Source organism: Metopolophium dirhodum, chromosome 9 (assembly GCF_019925205.1).
Source record: "Metopolophium dirhodum isolate CAU chromosome 9, ASM1992520v1, whole genome shotgun sequence".
NCBI lineage: Eukaryota > Metazoa > Arthropoda > Insecta > Hemiptera > Aphididae > Metopolophium > Metopolophium dirhodum.
The window spans coordinates 28,395,783-28,418,117 of record NC_083568.1 but is presented as its reverse complement, the minus strand read 5'-3'; the positions used below and the strand labels follow the sequence as shown (position 1 = coordinate 28,418,117).

The following is a 22,335-nucleotide window of genomic DNA, read 5'->3' as shown; positions in this document are numbered from 1 at the left end:
TAGGTATATTATTTATTATTGTTCGTCCTAAAAAAAAATCGTTTATTTTCCAATTATCTACTGTTATTATTTTGTCCGTCGACAACGACGGGGATGTCCCGGGTGCGACCCGTTTTTAATTTTAACCTTTTTCACGAATTTAGCCCGAGTGCTTCCGCAGTCTTATCGATGATTTATTTTGAATACCTAGCCTAAGGGCGTCGGTCGGTCCACGGCCAAAACAGAGACAGAACCAATACCGTTATAATATACACTACAATAGATCAAATGTACAAGAATATTATTTTCGTGATTTTTACAAAGACAACTGTGGAAATAGTGGGTAAACAGCGATTTAATTTAACTTGGATTATAACAGACTACGATTAAGACTTTTTCAGGTCAATATTTGTGAGTGGTGAACTAATGCGGTAAGTTGTGCCATATAAAATATTTATTATAATAGAAAAGTAGTTACACGTGTTTATTAATTTTTAAAAAATGTTAAGTAGAATATTATTATTATAGATATTAAAAAAAAAAAACAATAAAGTAAAAAAAAATTAGTTCACTCACCCAAACTTAATATTATTTGTAAACCAAAACTATAAAATAATTGTTAATAATCACCCCGTGGTGCACCCTGGGTAACTTAAACTAACTGATAACGCACTCGGGTTACGTCAAAAGTATAACATGATGTTTTTCTCTCGTGACCCACTCGGGAAACCACCTCGAGGACCATATTATGCAGCACGCGTTCCGGTCACCTTAACTAACTTTTGAAATGGATTTCATTACACTCGGCAGGTATAACAGTATACAGCTAGGTCCGTGGCCCTACTAGTGGGGGAGAGCTAGGCAGGCCTTAGCCCTTCCTAACCTAACCGACTAAGATTTATCCCCGCTAAAATATCACTTACTTATTTAGATATAAACCTCTTGAGGGCTGTTTTAAATTAATAGTTTTGTTGGGTGGGCTGTAGCTATAGGTGATATTTACTGCCCAGTGCCCACGTCGATTGCTAGAACCATGACAGTTTTCTAGTCGGGTCGAAACTGCACTTAAGTACAATAATGACAACCGGGCGAGCTGCACGTGTAAGAATTAATCGCACGCAATATGACCGACGTGCGGTGTTGTTTTAATGACAAACACGCGATGGCCGGAATTTATAACTTCACTAGACGTGTTTTCCTTCGAGTGTATAATATTATGGAAACCGATATTCCTCGAAGGACGACGTACATAATATCATTGTCGTGTTATGCAGTTTCCCGAGGCGCATTAGGTACATTTATTTTTGATTTAAATAACGTGAAATGCAATCGCACTACGATATTCCCGTACCCGCTACACTGCTGTCCGACGAGGGTCGATACGAGTCGTATACCCAAGAGAGAGGCTGCATGGTTCTAACGGCGATTCTAAGAAAATAATAATCAGGTAATAGCCGGTATATTATACTTCCTGTGCGGTCAAGGTATCCGGTAGTACAGTCGAAGCTCGAAGTTGAAGGGACCGGCAAAAAAAAATTCCGAGTTATTAAAGAATTTTTTTGACAAAAGTATAACATTAAAATAGCAATTTTTATTTTAAATAATTGTTCTTTAGCGCCTATACGTGATAGAGCACGAGTTTTAATATCGAAATTACAAACAAAAGCATACACGATAAAAAAAATCAAATCTTATAATCACGTCTCGTTGAAACTTACCGGAGCTCTAAAGTCCCATATATAATATTATGTGGGTGGATAACGAGTTGGATAAGCCACTATTATCAGTAACAACGACATGTATTTTCGATAATAGGTAATAAATACCTATACAACTATACCTACGGTAATGACCAGTATATCGCCGATGTCGATCAAATTGGATAACTTCAAGATGAACACGACTTTTTTACATTGCTTCAATACGAAATTCTAGGAACCGTGGAAAAAGTACGACATATAGACGATTTTGAGCTATCCAAGTTTTTACTGTACCTATTATCTATAATAAATAACATCGTCATCGTGATCACGGAATAAGATAGGTAAACAATTTTTAACTTGAACAGTACAATATAATAATTAATAATATATACTAATACATCTCAAGTCATGTGCTACATTTTTTTTGTCACAATAAACATATTGTATTTCAAACCAATTTTACGCACTGTTGTAAACTTCTGTACCTATACATAATGATATTGAATTTCGCCGCCGATAATATATTCTCGAGTACTAGAATATAAATTATGTATTTTGAGGGAAATTTTATAATATTCAATTATCGATGAAACGCGGCCTGTTGGTTACTGAATGTAAATAAGTAGTAAGTACTTATTCGAAATGTCGGTCGTAGATATAGGCAATTTTATATTTGATTGAACTTTGAACAAAAAAACATTGATTGAAAAAAAATGTATAATGAATATCTCTGCTTAATGGCGTACTCGCCACCAATGTCAATAGCATCAAAAAGATTAATTTAAAGAAATATGTAATAAGCACGATTCTGTATATACGCATATATATTATATAATACGCTTTTAGCCGTTTTTATTTTACCCTTAACGATTCTGTAATAAGCTACTAAATTTGCATATCTGCATGTACCAGATGCGGATAATGTTTAATTAAACAAATATTAAAGATCGTCTCAAATAAAATTCAATTAAATATACTGTAAATATGTGTATAATGTGTTTGATACCAAAATATTATATTAATTAATTTTATTTCCAACCAAGAACCAATGTACAATAAATTATAAAAACTTTAAAAAAAATTTCGATCCGATTTATATAAAACGTACCTACTTAATAAATTCTGAATTCATTATTTTTGGACATAAAATAGCGTTAGTAGCTACCTAATGTTTTTAAAATAAAAATACAGTGGAATACTCGCGGTATTTGATATTATATCACCGTAAATAGAATTTTTAACATTATTATGACGTAAAATCAGAAATTGAAAATATATTCAAGCAAAAAAAAAAAAACATTAACGCGTTGTTTTAAAAAGGTAAAAAAAACGTTCTGTATGCATTATATAAATAAACGTATAAATCATAGGGTGAATTTAGAATTTAAAATAATAGAAAATCCTTTCTCGCGAGTTTCCGACGCGCATTACCCTATGAAGCGCTGTTGCAAACGATTTTACAAAATTCAATTATAGCGACAAACAAGAGAAAACGTTGTTTTTTACGGGAAATCTGGTGATAAATTTTTCTGTATAGGTACGAAAAGAAATTGAGAACATTTTTTTGTCTCGCTGAACGAAAAAAATAAAAACACACTTCCTAGCTGAAAACCAAGGGGTTTCACCATGAAAGTCCGTAATCTATATTTGAACAATATGTGAATTTTGAAAAAATCAATATCAAAATAATAGTTGCCGAGTCGGCGGAATTATGAAAACACACAACGACGTTGCACCAATGTATAGTATAATGAGCTCGGGTGTGACATAATATTATGCCAAGTACGTTTCATGCCCACCGTTTTAGTAGAATGATAACAATTTATCTGTTTACTTAACTGTACGACGGTATTAAATACCTAAAATACACCTCGATAGTTCGGTGGATAGTTCGTTGCGTTGGGGGACATAATATTCTGTTGTAACCGAACGGCGTCAACTAAATAGTGTTATTGACTCGATAACAATTTAATATTGTCTGTACGTTCCTATTCATTCATAGTGAGTGGCATATTTATTACTGAATAAATTCTTGTGGGACTAATAATTATACGAATTTTTCAAATCCACAACTGAAAAAACAAAATGTAAACTAGACGAAATACTGAATTTTGAAAGCCGCGCATTGAAAATATAGGTAGGTATTTGGAAATATTAAAGAAAATATTGAGTACCAACAGAAACAGTTCCTATTACTTGAAAAAAACTGGCAACAATGATAAGTGATAACGCCATTAATCAACTCCTCGCATAATTGCACGGTAAATACATTAACTACTACGCCTCGGATAGTTAGGTAGGCAGTTCATCATCGTGTAAATGCATTGGAGACATACAAATATTGTGTCGTTTCCAACAGTATACGAAGTCAACTCCATATTGCTATGAAATCGGTAGTAATATTGTCCAGACATAGACGCTGTTACTAATCATTCATAGCGAACAGCGCATCTCGTACTCAACAAATTCGTGTGGGACTAATAATAAATTATACGAATCGTTTAAGCCGATCATAAGACAATTTAAACAAAACGAAACACTGCATTTTGAAACTTACCATAGAAATATATTATTATCTCCGTCATATCACCGGACGTTAAAATAATAAAATCACTGACTCTACGGATTCCTGATAAACTTGAGGATTATCAACACAGTAAGTTAAATAAAATTATTATGTATTTCTAATAAAATCAGCTTATGAGGCACACCTACTGTTAAACTACTATGCATCAAAGTTTTCATATAATATTATAATCTCGTAGAAATCGATTGAGTAATATTAGACAAAGTCGTAAATTGTAATTCGTATTATTTTAAAACAAAATTGGTATTATAATAATATCGTGTTATAACACCGAGGAAAATTATTTAGAAATTTATGTCAACAAAATAGGTAACACAATATGTTACATTAGCTAATGCCATCTGGATGCTGTTAAAGATAATATTATCATTACACTGTAGGTAAAATGTACACCATAGAAAATATAACGTTATCTTTTACCGTACAAACTACCAAGTACTAAGTACCATAATTAATAATAATTAGACTGTGATAAAATTACTCGCTATTTTTTAGAACGATAAACATACAGTTTTTTCATTGCATTTTAAAAATTTAATAACAGATGTATTATGCATACCCGTTTTGTAATGATTTAATTGCTTACCCGGTAGATTTTTTTTTTAAGCGAAAATTCTTATTTATGGATAGAGTGCGTACCGTGAACACCGCGAAAATTAGTATAATACGAAAATGGAGGTTGTTAAATTAAAGTGTAAAGTTGAGGTGTAATTGGGGGAAGCTGATTGGTGGGTTTCTACTGTTTCTACGACATTACCTTACATGGTTTTATTATTATGGTTGCATTATTATTGTTATAATTTTCTCATAAAATATATTATATTGAACTGTTCTAAGAAGCATTGAAGCCTATTTATACGCTGTATGTCTTAGGTTACTTTTTAAGACTGCAGATGGTATGCGGAAATGCATATTATTATCATCAAAATACGTACACTCTCTACTTCTTACGTTATAATATGTTAAATAAACTCTAATTTGAATGCTCTTACCAACAATGGCAACTGATATCACTGATTAATTTTGAATTGATCCAGAGAACGTTAGAAATATAATAGAGTTACGTTATATTCACACGCGGTCGGCTAAATATAATGAAATGTTCACCTAACACCCACGCTAGACGGGTTGCATTAATATAATATTATCATTTATCAGAGACTTACGCATAAATAACACATAATAATATGATATATAAATGTATTATTTGGTTCGAATAAACATGGTTAAATACATAGTGCAACGTTCATGGCACAACAATGCGGGAAATAATTTCAATAATGACTTAAAATAATAGACGGTTCCATTGCTTCGTGGTATACGAACCGAACATTATGTACCTACCTATACGTTACAGTATTATAATGATGAGGCGGATGAGTTATGCACATATAATATTATAATATATTATAATATAGTGTTCAACACACAGTGCGTTGGATAAACGTGAAAAATTCTTCTGATTTTTAATGGACGAGGAAAACCAACGGATGACGTCAAAGCCTTTGAATTTCATTTGATTCCAACGAACCAATCGTATACCGGCGGCTAAAATATCAAGTTCAATAAAATAATAACGTACACAGTCGATCGGAACAGTGGATTCTTTGGCGGAATATAATCACAAGATAAAAGTCGAACTCTGTACACTCTTTATCATAAGTTTCAAATAAAACTGCAAAAATAATCATGCCATAATGTTTTATCTCAAATATAATATTTTAGATTATTGAAGATATTTTGTTCTTAAAAAAAAGTCATAACTTATATCGCGGGTTATAGCATTGAAATGAGTTATGGCGTGCACTTACATAGAATTTTAATTTCTATAAATGTCTGATAGATAGATTCCAAAAATTACGAATTGCCGTAAAAATATTTTTTCCAGTTAACGTAAAAGCTTCTTAACTTCATATTTATTTAAAAACTTTAGATATGAAGTTTATTATTTAGTAAAACCAGGAAAGTTTAAAATGTTTGACATCTGTTGTTTGATTTACACGGTTTTATTTAATGTTCATATTTATTTCCACGGCAATTGACAATTTACACGTTTGTCAGTACGTAATTAGTTAATTCAACTTTTCTTGTTAAAAAAAATTACAATTAATTATTTATTTAAGTTAATGTGTTTCATACATTTTTGATCTATCAAGGGTTGTAGTTTGATGATAAATAGGTAATAGATTTAACAATATAATTCATTAATACATTTTTAGTACCTAATACTTTGTAGGTAGTTTATTAATTTGACTTACATACGATTCAGACAAGTATAACTAAACCAGTATTACATAATATATAGGAACATCGTTTTTGATTTCGTATGATTTTAATTTATTTTAATTATTAAAAATGTATATTTTTAGCATCAACAAAGTTCTTTCATGTATAATTGGTTTTAGTTGATTGTAACTTTGATGCTTTTTTTTTTCTCTTTAGGATTTTTCAATTATCTATAAATGGGTTAAAATTCCTTAGTTGCAATCTACTCCTGTGAAGTCAAAAACACGGTATGGCTTTTAACACAATTGCTAGTTGCCGGATCAATATTACCTTCAGACACTTGAAAATCACCATAAAATGAAACACACACGTATACATAGAATTTACATATTTTATTCATAAAATGACCTGCTGTTCTCATACGATGATAGTCATAATAATAATAATAATAATAATGATAGTAGATCAAAGGGAAATTAAAATTAAGCCAAAGATAAATATTAAACGTCATACAATTTATTAAACTTTCAAAATAATAATAAAAGTAATAAAAAAAACGAATTTTTATTATTAAATTAAAATATTATTTTTTTTCTGTGTTTTTTAAAACACAAGATTGTTTTTATTGAAAATTAAAATGTTTTAATTATAAAATGGCTTTAATTCATCGTAATTTTTAATTAAATATACTTAATCCCCATTTCAGTGGTTTATTTAATCTAAAAAAAATAGTCTTTGTGTTTACAGTATTTTTCATCCTGCCGTCAGTCGATTTAGTTTATTCAATTGATAGGTAGCACAACAAAAAAGTTTCGCTTGATTGGAAAAAATAACGTTTTAAAATTAGAGCATTGAGCTCTAACTGTTGTTATTACAAAATAACTAAAATATGTTATAACTAATATATTACATAAGAACTCATTAAATTTACAGCATGACATAGACGAATGGGACAATCTCATAGGTACTATAAATATGATTATAATAGTAATTTATTTGAGTTGTATATTAAATAATTATGATATCGTGCAAAAATGTTAAAATTTGGGAAACGTTATAAACAATAAAAAAAAGTGCATGGTTATTATTGGATTTCGTAGAGGAAATTAAAACAGAAAAAAAATATAATTTCAAAATGATAACAGCTGTTTATTTATTTGTCAGCAACTGTAAAACACGGTTCGATAAGATTTCATTAACGCGATTAAAAAGAAAACACAGATGGTTGAGGTCTTATAGAATTTTGGTCTTTAAAAGATTTCGTAAAATTTGAATAACCCAGCCATAGTAATAATATGATATTGTTCCGAGCAGAGTATTAAAACAAAAAAAAACCGTATAATCGTATTAAAATGAACAGGAAACATTACGAGTGTTTGTAATACGGGAGAGGAAAAAAAACAATAAAAAAAAGTCACTGCGTTAGACCGCGAAATTAAATTTTATTTTATTTGCGATAAGAATAATAATATTCGAACATTTTTTCACTATTTCCCGTGGTTTTTAATTAAAAAATTTAAATCAATTTTTTTTTTATTTTTAGGAAGAGAATATTATATTAATATAATATGGTAAATTCCAGCGCTACCTATATAATAATAATATTCGCTCGAGAATTTCTCTAGGAGACTCTGATAAAAAATATCATATATCTGCTGAAAATTAATCGATCGGATTACGTATAGCCAAAATTTGTATCTACTTAGGTCCTATCATTGTATGACGATATTTTTGATGATGCGGAGGGGATGAAGGGGGGGAGGGGAATTATCGTCGTGATATCATACACATAGAATGATGTTATATAACAATGCGCGTGATACCGCGGTGGTGGTATAGCGTATAAACGTGGTTGCACTTACCGACGACTTGGAGATGAATGTACTGGCTGATGTGGGGCGTGGTGGATATCTGGCATTCGTAGATACCAGAGTCTCTGATCTGCGGATACTTGATCTGAAGCGTCCAGTCTTCGCTGGGCGGCTGATTGATCGACCGGAAACGCTGGTCACCGGTATAAGTGTACCGGCCGACGGTCAACAGGTGAATGTCTCGGTGTCTGACCCAGGAGACCTGGAACGGCAAAAAGAAATCGAAAAAATAAGTGGCGTTTCATAATATAATAATATACATATTGCAGTAATTATTATTATTCCTCAATCATACGCAACGTGTGTAAGTCCATCCGTCAATTTTTTTTTCCAAATATAGAAACCAAATCGTTGGTCGCAAACCTAACCCGAACGGGAGCAAAAGGCTGTAAACCGAGATTTTTGGCACGAATAGTTTTTCGATTAGGCTAAGAAAATAGTATAATATTATTTGAATTTCGGCCGAAAATCGGTCTCAATCGAAATCTACGATAGCCAGATAAACTCTAGGTTATAGGTTTTCTTTTCACTGTGAAAATAAATAAAAACGTATTCAATTGTTGTATAATAGGTTACGGCGAGGTTAAATAATTCTAGTTTAGTGGTTTGACGGGAATACATTTAAAAAAAATACCATCGCATAAAAATTATGTAGACGAGTGTGTTATTTCGTCGAAGTGAGATTTGTGTATATTATATAGTTGATAAATGGAGGCGTTAACTTTATTGTTTGTTTATTAACAAATATAATAAAAAGTACCTATGTCGATTAGTGTGAATATTATTTATTTACAATTGAACAGTCATTTTTATAAGTGAAATACTTCAATATATCAAAATCATATTTTTAAAAGTTCTGGTTGACCAAATACCAAAATTCAATACAATATACGCTTAAATAAATAGTAATAAATAAATGTGTTTTTAAAATGCATATCAATAGCACAAAAATCAAACAAGCCATAGGTGTAAGTTGTTTTATTATAGACAAACAATTTCTTATTTTTGAAAATATCTGCAAATAATTATGAAGAACGTACCTATATGTATAGCAATGAATTATATGATATTTAATTTTTATTGGTATTAATGTATTAATTGCAAACTGCAACACCTTAATATCATGATATAAGCATTATACGTACAATTTATTGAAACATGTTTAATTTATAAGTATTCCTGTCAGATCCACAATACGCTCAAAATATGTTTACCAATATTATATAATATTTCTGAATCATCTATTCGAAGAAACACTCGTTCTATCAAAATCTCAAGTGTGCGTTATTGTAATCGTGTAAACACATACAAGTACCTATCTAACCATTGTTATGGTGAATTTACATTTTTTAGAGGCTATACTAATGTAATATTTCACTCGACTCGCAGCACTATAATGACCCGACAAAAGCAACCACTATCAATTGTTAACCTATTATTAATTGTAGCTAGTTGTCGCGTGTCGTACCTAGCAATAATTACCAGAAGGCTATAGTAAATATACTGAATTCTCTTCTAACCTATCACCTATTGGCTATTACCCACCTACCACCACTTAAGACAACTCATAGCTGGACACTAAATTAACCCCTTTGCCACGGCACTGTATCTAACCACCTACCCACACCACCCACAGTAATGATCACACGGATTTCGGCTACAATGACATAAGTGCAGGCTTTCGTTCGTTAGATGCGTTTATCCCGATTCGAGACGTGTAGAATGGCGTAAGCCTTAAGAAAGGAGCTCAAAACAATGCAACTGCATAATATTATATAATTATGTAGATTTACGTTTTATTTTTTTTTAATAATTTCAAAATTAACAACATCTTTAAAATAAATGGTTAAAAATACGCACCTGAAAAAATATGAACACTGTTGTACAAATAAATTGTAAATTGGTTGTGTACAATGAGAGTATAATCTTACCTCGGCAACGTACGTTGAACGACTCAAATTACGTACGAAATAGAACGTACACATTTCGATTTAATATTACAATGGTTATTAGTAATTTTTCAAATTTATCGTACATATGCTATTTGTGCTTGAAACTCAACAAACCAAATACGCTATTGAGAAAATGTTTATAATGGTATGTACAAATTAAAATCTCCGAGTCGCGTAAAGCTCTAGACTAAAATAGTCTGAACGAATTGTAAATATTATATTTCGATGTAAAAACAATAATCGATCATCTTAAAAACGCTAAACAAATTCGTAACAATTAATGTTTACCATACACTCAGTCAGTAGTAGAACAGGATCGCGGATTTGTAACGAAACGTCCGCCGTGCGTTACACAGCTAAATGGGTTTTAAAAAAAAAAATTAAAATTAAAGTGCATCGAAATCACAAATCTGATGATAATCGTTTTTTCAGTATTATTCATTAATATTATGACTCTCTCGCTAGTATACAATAATATAAGTTACACGTGTGCATGACTCGCGTGCCCCGCACGGACGGGATTCGAATAATATAATATTTTGACAGGCACCGTCGCCGCCGTTTCTATGAAATTAACCAAACGCAATCCGTTTAAATAACCAATTATATGACGCGTGTAACACGTATACGTCATAACCAGCTAATAATAATAATAATAATACTAATAGGAATACTAATAGGAATACTGATAGGAATACTAATAGGAATATACCGAATACGTTCTGCGTACATATATAATATTTTTTAGAATTAAAAATAACGGTACATACATGGCATACCTACATTTATTTTTTAAATCAACAATAAGCACTGCAGGACCGATGGGACGTGCTGTTTATCGATACTATTTCCTAATAATATTTTCAAGCGCTCGACATCAGCCGTGCGTCCGAACTCAATAAGGAACTCATATTAATATGATTTTTCATTATGGTCGGTTTGTGTGTTGCGACGGAAATCTCGAGCGAAAAATAAAAATGCACAACATACATGGTGTGCATTTTTATACCCATAGGTATTATACACCGGTTAACTTATTCCGATCGCCGTGCGCAAAGTTCGGTCGAAGCTTTCAACGACGACACAAGTCGACCGACCGACCGTCGTACGTGTTGGTCGATGCATCGAACTTGCGGCTCACTCGGGTTCATTATGAAATCATACACGTTAACGGTTTCGTTAATTTAAGCCACTGTATAATTAAACTTTTCCCGTAAGTCATATTGCTCGCAAGTTCGTTAACTTTAAAGTGGCTAATGTTATTTTACGGCGAGTGGGTTATTAACTCGCGAGAGCGCCCGCCAGCCGAGGTTATACGAAATTTCCCAAAAATGTGGCACCCCTCGAACCGACGGCAATCAAAGTCAAGGACCGTGTACAGTCATTTCGATGAAAACGCTATGGTATCGCGTCATTCACGGGTTTACCATGTTATAAGCGGCGCTTGTTGATGTCCGAGAGTAAGTTTCCGGTGATTTGGCAAACGAATGTCATGTATTACTGTACACACTTATCCAAAAAATCATTGTTTCACATTCAAAATTTAAATAATTATAAAATAAATTGACACTGAAGTTGCTGTGTTAGTAGAAAAGCGTGTCATTGTATATTATCATTGACAAGTGAACTATAATCTGGCCACCCGGAGGGATAGTAACTAACTACGCTTAACGAATATGTTACTCTAAATTATCATCAGAAAGCGTTGCTTGCCGGCTCGGTATTCGGCTTTCAAAACTTTAATTTAAGAAAATGTAATTTCACACGAACAGATTAATCCGAAAGATGCATGTTACTCAGTAACTGCAGTCTCTATACTAAACTATGCTACTATAAGTTCTAACAAAAGGGGAATCGACTTTGAAAACGTTCGACATCGACCTTTTGGCCGTCCCCGCTATATTATAATATTATTATTATAACGAGAAGTCGATGGAGAAGATGGATTGAGTTAATTACTTATTTTTAGTTGAGCTTACGCAATACATTTTAACATGAAAGTTCTTAACGAGGTTTTGCGAAACTGCCAAAAAATGCGGCACCGACAAGAGTCAAAGTTTTTTAAGAACCACACCTAAGTAATTATTTTGATTCAACCGGTATGATATTTGCATCCTTCATGGGTCTACGCAGTAAAGACCATATTATTATAATAAGAAATGCGTGTTGTTGAAAGTTGACGGGGATTTTGCGTACAACAGAAAAAGAGAATTTTATTTATGTGTGCGTGCCAAATGCCATTAGATCCATAATACGTACCTATAGATATTAGATAATATATTATAACGATAGAAGGTGGCAAGAAAGGTGGTTTGAGTTAATTGTACAGTGAAACCTCACTTGAGGGACGTCTCCTTCCAATAGCGGACGTTTTCATTGGAACCGACTACGAACTTTCTACGATCTGAACCCTCTGAAAACAACATCTCATAAAGTGTACGATATTTAGAGGTTTCACTGTATTTATTTTTAGTTTACTTTACGAAATACACTTTAACTCGAAAGCTCCTAGCAAATTTTACAGAATTGCCGAGAAAAAAAAATGTGGCACCCGCTAACCGACGCCTATCAAAGTTAAGAACCGTGTATAGTCACTACCAACTCTATGGTATTGCTCCCTTCATGGGTTTACGCAGTAAATACCATAAGCGGCGCGTGTTAATGTTGGAGAATTAGTGACGATTTGCTGAACGTATGTCGTGGAAAAATAAATTCGACCCGAATGGATAAGAGAGACGCATTATTTATACTGATCAGCGCACAGTTGCGTTGACGCGTTAGGTTACACAATAATGAGACCGGCAAGTTGAAAAGGTACGTTGTTTTTCTCTTTAAAATACAATTTGTAGGTAATGTTAGGGGTAGGGGAGTGAGATCCCGACGGAGTGAGTGCCTAATCGTGTTACAAAAAATACGATATTTACATTTTCACGTTGATAGTACCTAAATTAAGATAATAATCATGAAGATTATCGACAATTGTATAGTTTTGGTTACGATAGAGGACGTAAGACACGGCAGCTATCACTATTTGAAAAACTACTCAGTAGTTATCAATTCGTATTTTTATAAATCAATGTACCTAATTGTAGCGATCTAGTTTTCGGACTCAAATCGTTGGAAATTGTTTCAACTCGGTAAATATATTGTGTTAATTTTATAGAGCATGTATTATTTTTTGAATTTTGCAGCTATAATCTTACGACAGAAATGTGAGTCTGCGCAGTAGAGACCATATTATGCTAGTCGATGTTGGATGAGTTCACGGAGATTCGGCCGAACGAATGCCGTGCAAACAAAATCCTACCCAAACGGGGTAAGAGAGACGCATTATATTTTACACTGCACGGCGCACAGTTGCATTGACGAGTTACCGAAAGTCCGTACAACAATGAGAATATGAGACCAAGTAGAAAAGGTACATTGTTTTTCTCTTTATAATATAATAAAAGGTAGGTATAGGTGCCTTATATTATTATGCTCTGCTGCGAGTCGGCGCGCGCAGGTTCATATATATATACACGCACACACACATATATAATATACAAATATAATATTATTATAACGAGAAGGCGACAGGGAAGGTGCGGTGCAGGTGTTTGAGTTAATTACTTATTTTTAGTTGGCCTTACGCAATAAATTTTAAAATCAACCTACTCCATTGTGCATTATATATTATATACAAACATACATTATACATATAATATATATGCATACAAAACGCTACATTATTTCGAAACGTTACACTTTGAAATTTTTATTAAATTTCCGAGAAACGTAAAATTTATTATGTAACCTATACGTATTTACACGAGCATAATATAAAGTGTACACTGCAGATAAATACGAGATATTAGACACATAGTGGGATGGCCGTGTCACAGTAGCTAAAAAAATATATTTCCACGATATTGTATATAGTCAGGCACCGACTAAAAACGTAAACACGAAAATATAACAGTGGTTAAAAGTTTACTGGACATTGGCATTGCGTGGGGGGTGTACTTTTTTAGGGGGAAGGGGGCTATATGAAATTATAAAACTAAGGTCAAGTCTGTTACTCTATTAAATTAAAGAACAAATGTGTCCCGGTTTGGCAGGCCGTAAAGTTATTATAGATATAATATACAATCAAATGTCGATAGTTGATAAATTGTTCTGTCATAATATTTAAATTCGGTACCCAATGAAAATAACATAATGTTAGTGGTCGACCTTTTTTTTGGTGGGGGGGGGGGGGGGTTATAATATATTATATAAATAATTTAGTATCGTTATAATATTATGTAAGTCTTCACATAAAAACGTTTTATCAAAATGCAATATATAATAATTTGTTGTTAAAATCTCTTTAATAACATAATGCATGTAATATAATATTATGTCTTCGGGCTGAATAACTATATTACATTTTTTTTTCTGACCAATTTTACTTTAATGTTTTCCGTGCAGTGGAGAAAAACATATCAAGTAGCACGCTAAGTTTTATTTTTGTTCAGATAAATTAGTTTTGCTCGAGAAATGTCTACGTAATTACATTTTTGTTTTAAGTAATTAAAATATATTGTTATAATAATATTATGAGAGTTTGAAAATTTTAAACACCGGCAAAAATAACAATGCTCTACCTACTCTACCTGTTTTAAAATTATAAAATTTACAAAAGAAAGTCACAACGATAAAATACAAATTGCATGATAATAATATCACTCGGAAAATGTGAGTTAAACAACTTTTGCATAAATCTTGTGGACAATTTTACATAATGTACATGCCTCACGCAGGCGTTTTCCGAGGATCATTATTATAAAGGTACCTATTAACACGGGTAAGGAATTCGAGCACTCGTAACAGATTTTGTTTATTTCAGGAGAAATGATGCAACTGGCGTCGCAGTTACACAAATTGAACACCATAATATAAATTATAATATCTGCAGACTTTTTTTTACGATTCACAACATTTTTAACAACAACTAATACAAATCATATATAATATAACTGTCCGTATTGTGGACGTGCATTACATTTTGAAATTTAAAGTGATATAATACGAAGAAACTAAGATTTTTATTCTTTTGAATAATTAGTAATGTAATATATTTTAAATTGCGCAATAAAAAGATCACCTTTTGTACCCTAAACGACTAAACACAGTAATTACTTTTCATTTCTATATAATTTATACTTTTATCCGGCTTTAAGACAACACGATGAATAATAATTAACCACTTTTGCACCTTTTCTATTTAAATAATCTCAGTTTTTGCCACAATTAAAATTTATGATATATTCGCCATGTCAACATCAACCCCAAAAATTTTTCGAAAAAAAATTAAAACGAATACAATAAAAATAATTTATTCTTTTTTCCTTGATTTTCCCTATTTACTTTATAATATTCAGTTTTAATACCACTATAATACTTTACGTAGTTTCACAAATTTATCGCGTACTTACTGTTTGTTTTAAATTATAAGTAATAGGTTGATCGTTAAAAAATTAAAAAAAAAAACTATGCTTATTCTAATGATATAAGTCATCATTATAAATCGAATGGTTATTAGTTATTTACAATCTATGCGCCTTAATAATTTTATATTAACTAATAGTTATGTTTTACCCATCAGAATATCTTTTTTTGCGGGCAGTGCACCACATCTTGCGTATCATAGAGGTTTTAATAATTATATAATTTGTATTGAATGTAACATTTTAAAGTTAGTAGAAATTAATAGATATCGGGCGTAGGTTACTCATTATTCTACCTCGTAACAAAAAATGTAATACAATTATTAAATGATATAAGAAAATAAAATACTCAATCAAACCGTAACAGTCTGTTTTGATAGTTTCAGACACTTTCTGAAACTAAATAAAATGCACATTAAAGTTACAAAGTTAACTTTTCGTGAGAAATAAATTGCTTTGTATTTTTTCATAATGAATTTATTCGGTAAGCTTTTAAATGTAGAATTTTATTTAAATATCTACAACTTTAGATGAGATGCTCATATTATTTGCAAAAAGTTTCCCTACAGGACGAGAATCAAAAGACCCAAACAGTTTTAGATTCTAAATGGAGGGACAACGTATTGATTTTGCAATAATGTGTGTTATAGTTTTTTTTTTGTGTCTGAAGACACTTTTTCTAGTAAAAAATATGTTCTGATCATAAACTTTGATAGTAGTTTCTGGTAGCAAATCGGATATTGTTGGTTCTTTTGAATTATGAGGTTAAACATTTTAAATTATCAGTACTTTTTGAAATTATTGGTGGAAAAATTACGAATATTTGTTAAAATCTTACTAAAATATTTGTTCTTCGGTAACCTCGGTTACCGAAATGTTCATGTTTTATTATTTTAGTTGTTTTCTATATTGATCAATGAATTAAAACTAAACACTTACTTAAATACATTACAGTTACTTAATCAATGACGAGTTATACAACTATAATTGCACCTCAGAGCGGTTACGTCTTGTTTTACACGTTTTTTAAGGTTTATGAATTATTTTAACAACAATATTTATAGTTATAAAAATTGGGAAACATTGAATACCGTGAGAAAAATGTATCTCTTGTAATCAATTTTACGAATAATGTTATACATTTTCTTATAACCGTCTAGATAAAAATAACATTACATTATAATTTGTATTTAAATTCATAAATGGATCAATTTTTCAAGTTTAATATTCTGCTTAATTTTACTAAAAATATTAAAATATGCCGTCAGGTATGTATTATTATAAACTGTCTAAAGAGTTAATTTTATTTTTTATTCGATGTTATGGATTTGATAAGTAATTGGATCGACACCTGGGATTGTTTAAACAATATTAAAATCAAATTATATCAGAGCGCGTGACCTCGGGGTTAAAGTAATGTCAACGTTTCACAAATTACTTATCAGTGCGTATCTATGTGCGTATTATAGATGTAATATAATATGCAGGTAGAATCAAAAATAAAAGTCTGGAAACAACGTTGGCCATTATTAATAAATGTTGACAAAATGAAAAATTTAGAGTAATTGATCGTATAAATAGAACGTAATATTATTAAAGTACGCGTAAGTTCCATCTCAAAAAAAAAAGAAAATCAGAAACTTGTTGTTACCTCACAATTTGTGAAAGGCTAACGTTAAGTTTTTCCTGTACAATAGATAATAATATACTCATACACAAATTGTAATAATATTGTATAGCACTGTAGCGATACCAAAAACAAAAATATTAGGTATAGTTACTTATGACGAATCGATTCAAAAATCACTTTGAGGTCCAAAGAAAAAACAAAATTAATACATTTCATTATCGGATAGGTACCTACATGGTTATCAATTAATTATTAACAGCGATTGCAGAACAAACCGTTCAACACAGTTTTACCTACATTGAAACACTTTCAGGGTTATACAGTTTACCCATATCAATATTTTAAATTGAACCGAATATTAGCAAGATAATTATTACGCTGTACTTACCTATAAGGAATGAAGTAAATATTTCGAAGTCCACGCGTTAACTGAAATCACTATCGATCACATAATTTATTCAAAGACCATCAGTTGCATGTAATACAATGTTTCATTTTCTGTCATGTCTGCGCTTGAGCCAGCTTAACTTCCGACGTCTTATATTATATTATAACAATATACACGTGCGAGTACAATAGATACATCTTGTGCACATACCCAGTTGATATTATTATTATTATTATTATTATTATATTCACCGAGTTCATCTATTTTGCGTTTGACGCGCATAGATTATCGACACACGTCACGTGCTACGCGAATGTTTTACATTTATTAAAAAACACAAAATCATATCACATTTTTTTTTGCGCCCAGGTCATATACATAAATCGTGGATACAAAATAAAAAGTTGCACATAATAAAGTATAACAATGACAATCATAATGTTGGATACTATACGTTCAGAATTTAGAAGGATCCAATCAAAAAATAGCCACATTGTAAGTCGTATAGAGTACAAAGGTGGGCAAGTTAAGTTAATTCAATTGAGTTGTCATCAGTTCAGTTAAGAGTTAACAAAAAAATTGTTAAGTAGATAAGTTTAAAGTTGAGATAGAAAATAAACTTAACTTAACTCGGTTAAAAGATAGTTATTTTTTTTCAATTTACAATATTTTTAAGTCATAAACTGCCCTATATTATTTTTATTTACACAAATATTTATCAAGACGTTTAACACTGTAAAACATTTGATAGTTTTAAATATAATTAGAAAAAAAATTACCAAAATCGAAAAACAGTCATCGAATCAATATTGTCTAGTTGGTTGCGCATGACACGAAAAGAAAATTAACTTAACTGCACGACAATGATAATTAACTATAAAAAGATAAGTTACAACAATAAACATTTTAAATGAATAAGTTCATAAGTTAAAAACAAAAATAGTTAAACTAGTTAAGTTAATTCCCCCATTCGATAGAGTAAGACCGTAAAGTGCGCACAAGTTACAAAAACACAGGACTTAAATAAAGGTATAATATTTGTAACGAGAGTTCGTCGATTATAGCCATTACGAATCATCTAAAAACAAAATCTTAAATCGCCACAATCATTTAGACGTATACGTTCGGACAACTAGTACCATGGTAGTAAACTATTGAATATTGATTACAAGCTACACAATATGTACGCCTTACCGAATACAAGTCTGTTGTACACAAAATATACATAATACGGTGATCCACTGAGGAAACGGGTTTTCCGATTTTCCTACCTAATAAATTACGAGTAGAAAACTACGTGATTTATTTTATGGCCGATGAAATCCATTTTGAGGTGAACCAAATTGTATGTTTTTCGATACACATTCGATAATAATTGTGGCGTGTACATAAGAATATATATTTCCAAAGCCTCCGGTGAATGCATTTTTTTTTTTTTTTTTTTGGGGGGGGGGGTTGAAGCAGGCAGTGCATTATTATTATGTATCGTTGTTCAAAAAGTTGTAATACTTTAATATTATTGTAAAGCCGAAATTGAATTTTTTTTTTTTTTTATTGATCTTAAAAACAACTCGGCAGCAAAGGCCATTAGTTCACAATTCTTAATTACAATTTAGATAATATATAGATACAAGGTTCATAGATACAATTATATTTTGTTAATTAAATTAGTTGGTTTAAGAAATTTAAGCGTTTTTTTGTTCTGATCAGGTTGTGGTCCGAGAGTTGAGTCGAGGGTTTCGGTTAAGTTGAGGTCCATTCGCTCCTGGTCGTAAACATGACATTCAGTCAAGATGTGTTTTATGGTGAGATGTTGGCCGCAGGCTTCACAGAAGGGGGGTTCGTCATTGGACATGAGATATCCATGGGTAAGTCTGGTATGTCCTATTCTTAAACGATTTAAGGCGGTTTCTTCTTTTCGATTGAGGTTGGCATTATCCCATCTGAAAGTTGTTGACTTGATCTGGTTTAATTTAGTATTCTGGCTATTCCAGGATATGTTCCATTTTTTTCTAATATATGTTTTCAATGAGTTTTTAAAGTCATCATGAACTTGAATTATATCTCACAAAATGACATTTTATAATCGGACATAAATGTATCTAAATGCAATTTCGTAGTGTCGCGTATTTTTAATTTCTTCGATCGTTTAATGAATCTTAAGATTGGAATGAATCGATGAACTCGTCGTATAATCATACGCATATCATACCTAATAATTTCATATGTAAAATCGAAGAATTTCAAAGTACCAGTTTGCGTGACGAATTACAGTTACACAGTAGCAACATTCTTTGTTTGTTGTAATTTAACGTAAAAAAATAATAAAAATAAAAAATACGAGAACATCATAATAGCCGGGTAAAAAATATTTTATTTTTTATAATATTACAACTTGAAACGGTTTGTATGATAAAATTAGACCAAATGTTTGGTTGAAATATCCAAAAATAATGAACTTATTAATACTATCTACCTACTACGAAGCTATGTAAAAAAAGAAGATTACCATAAATTTAAAAATAAAAACGAAAGGACACGGTGAAATTGTAACACTATAAATAATATAATTCTCTATACCTACTATAATATGGTAATATTATTATTTAGTTATGACTTGACTATTTATTTCTGTTCCTATACGTTTTTATCATTTATATTTTATAATATTATTTACTTATTATTTGCCTTGTGACAAACAAATAAAAAATAATAAAACAAATTCAATTTAATTGAGTAAGTACCTATCCCTTATTTGCCCAAGATTATAAAATCAAAATACGATTTAAATTTATTTTGTTTTTTTTTCACCAAGTATTGATTCAATCATTTCTCAAACGTATACATCAGTGTTTAAAAGTTTTAAACGACTCCTTTTTGTGATACATATAAATGGAAAACTATAAAGTTTATAGCACTTCAGAAAGATCCTTTTTAAGGAAACTCAAACAGACATCGCATAAACTCAAATAGCTACATTACCTAAATAATTGTACTTGAAATTCAATAAATCAACAATATTTTTATAAAGAACGCAAATATATATACGAAAATAGCAAATATTATATTATTTTCATAATATTTAAATGTTATGGAGCCAGCCACATATTAGTGATTTTTTTACTTGACCTATGTTCTAATGCCCCACTTTTATTGAAATATTTACATTTTTGTTATTTATACTCAAACAAAGAATTCTTTTTTTTTTTGGTTTTTAAATAAAAATAATATTATTATTTTCAATTCGTAATAAATTATTTATGAATATGAAACTCTTGTCTCGTTTAAGACTGTTATAAAAGTAACCTCGGTGGCTACTGATTTTCGTCCGGTTCGGTCAGACCTCACTAAGTCGATTTTAATCGTCAGCTATCGTTTCTGACGATTTGCAATCCAAGAAAAATACAAGTCAATAACTATGAGGTCGTTGGAATTATAAACTATAAGGTGACTGAATAACTGCGTGACTGAGAGCGGTTTAAACTTAAGTTTTGACATATGGTTAAAAATATGAAAATAACAAGATTTATTATTATTTTAATAAATATTATAATTTAAACAAACAAGATAATAATAAATACCTCGACATATATGTTGACACCTTGTTTAAATAATAATTAATATTCAAACCACACTGATGAATATCTGATTGGCATCGATTGTGGTCACCGTCTATCGATTACAATATATTATTATTAGAAGCTATAAAACAATATTTCCATATTATGAAAATATATTAAACAGTCAATTGTCAAAATAATTGCAATTTGAAAACGACCGTTTATGACGTTGAAAATATTTATGCTGTTGTCAAAAATTATTAAAAACAATTTTGACATTTCAAAGCAGTTTAGTGAAGGTTGAGTCCGGACCACACTGACCCTCCTCCCCCTTTACATACGGCTGTTATAACAACAAATTTTAAATAGTATCAAAATAGTTATGAAAATATTTTCTTTCTCTCTCTATCTGTTGTGATATTCACGTAATAATCTAATATGACTAAACGTGAACAATTCGTAATGGACTGGTGGAATTTTTTTGTTTATACATCATAATATAATGTTATACGAAATATTTTCCTTTTTACAATGGTACACAGTTTTTCCGTTGACATTTAAAACGGATTCCAGATTTTTTGTATTACTATTACATAGGTTTTAAATAGGTTTTGATAAAGAATAATGTTCCCCGGGAGACGCCTACAGTGCATTGGGGTTGATTATGTGTACCGTTGCCTTTTTTCCACCTCTATAAATGCGAAATTATGAAGATGAATCCACAGATATAGTTTAACCGAAACCGTATATACATACATTATGTTTCGTGTATAACAAATTAAAAAATAGAGTGTTTTTAAAACAGTAATTTGCAGTTTTCATTTCGCACACGCATGCGTGGTATGTATCACACTGCGATGTGGTCGCCAAGACCAACAAACGAATTTACAACGATTTGTCGTCACATTAAATACTTAACTACTAGTCGGCATTTGTATTTCGTTTATGTTTTAATTGCCCTAATAAAC

The 22,335-nt window shown here is 30.9% G+C and overlaps 1 protein-coding gene across 1 annotated transcript in view; it reads right to left on the bottom strand.

Annotated features, from left to right (window-relative positions):
- LOC132952445 (zwei Ig domain protein zig-8-like) overlaps nucleotides 1-22,335 on the bottom strand; it is a 449,513-nt gene that overhangs the window by 43,401 nt on the left and 383,777 nt on the right. The window contains exon 4 of the mRNA XM_061024746.1: nucleotides 8,358-8,568. Coding sequence (XP_060880729.1) covers nucleotides 8,358-8,568 — 211 coding nt within the window. The remainder of the gene's footprint in view (nucleotides 1-8,357; nucleotides 8,569-22,335) is intronic.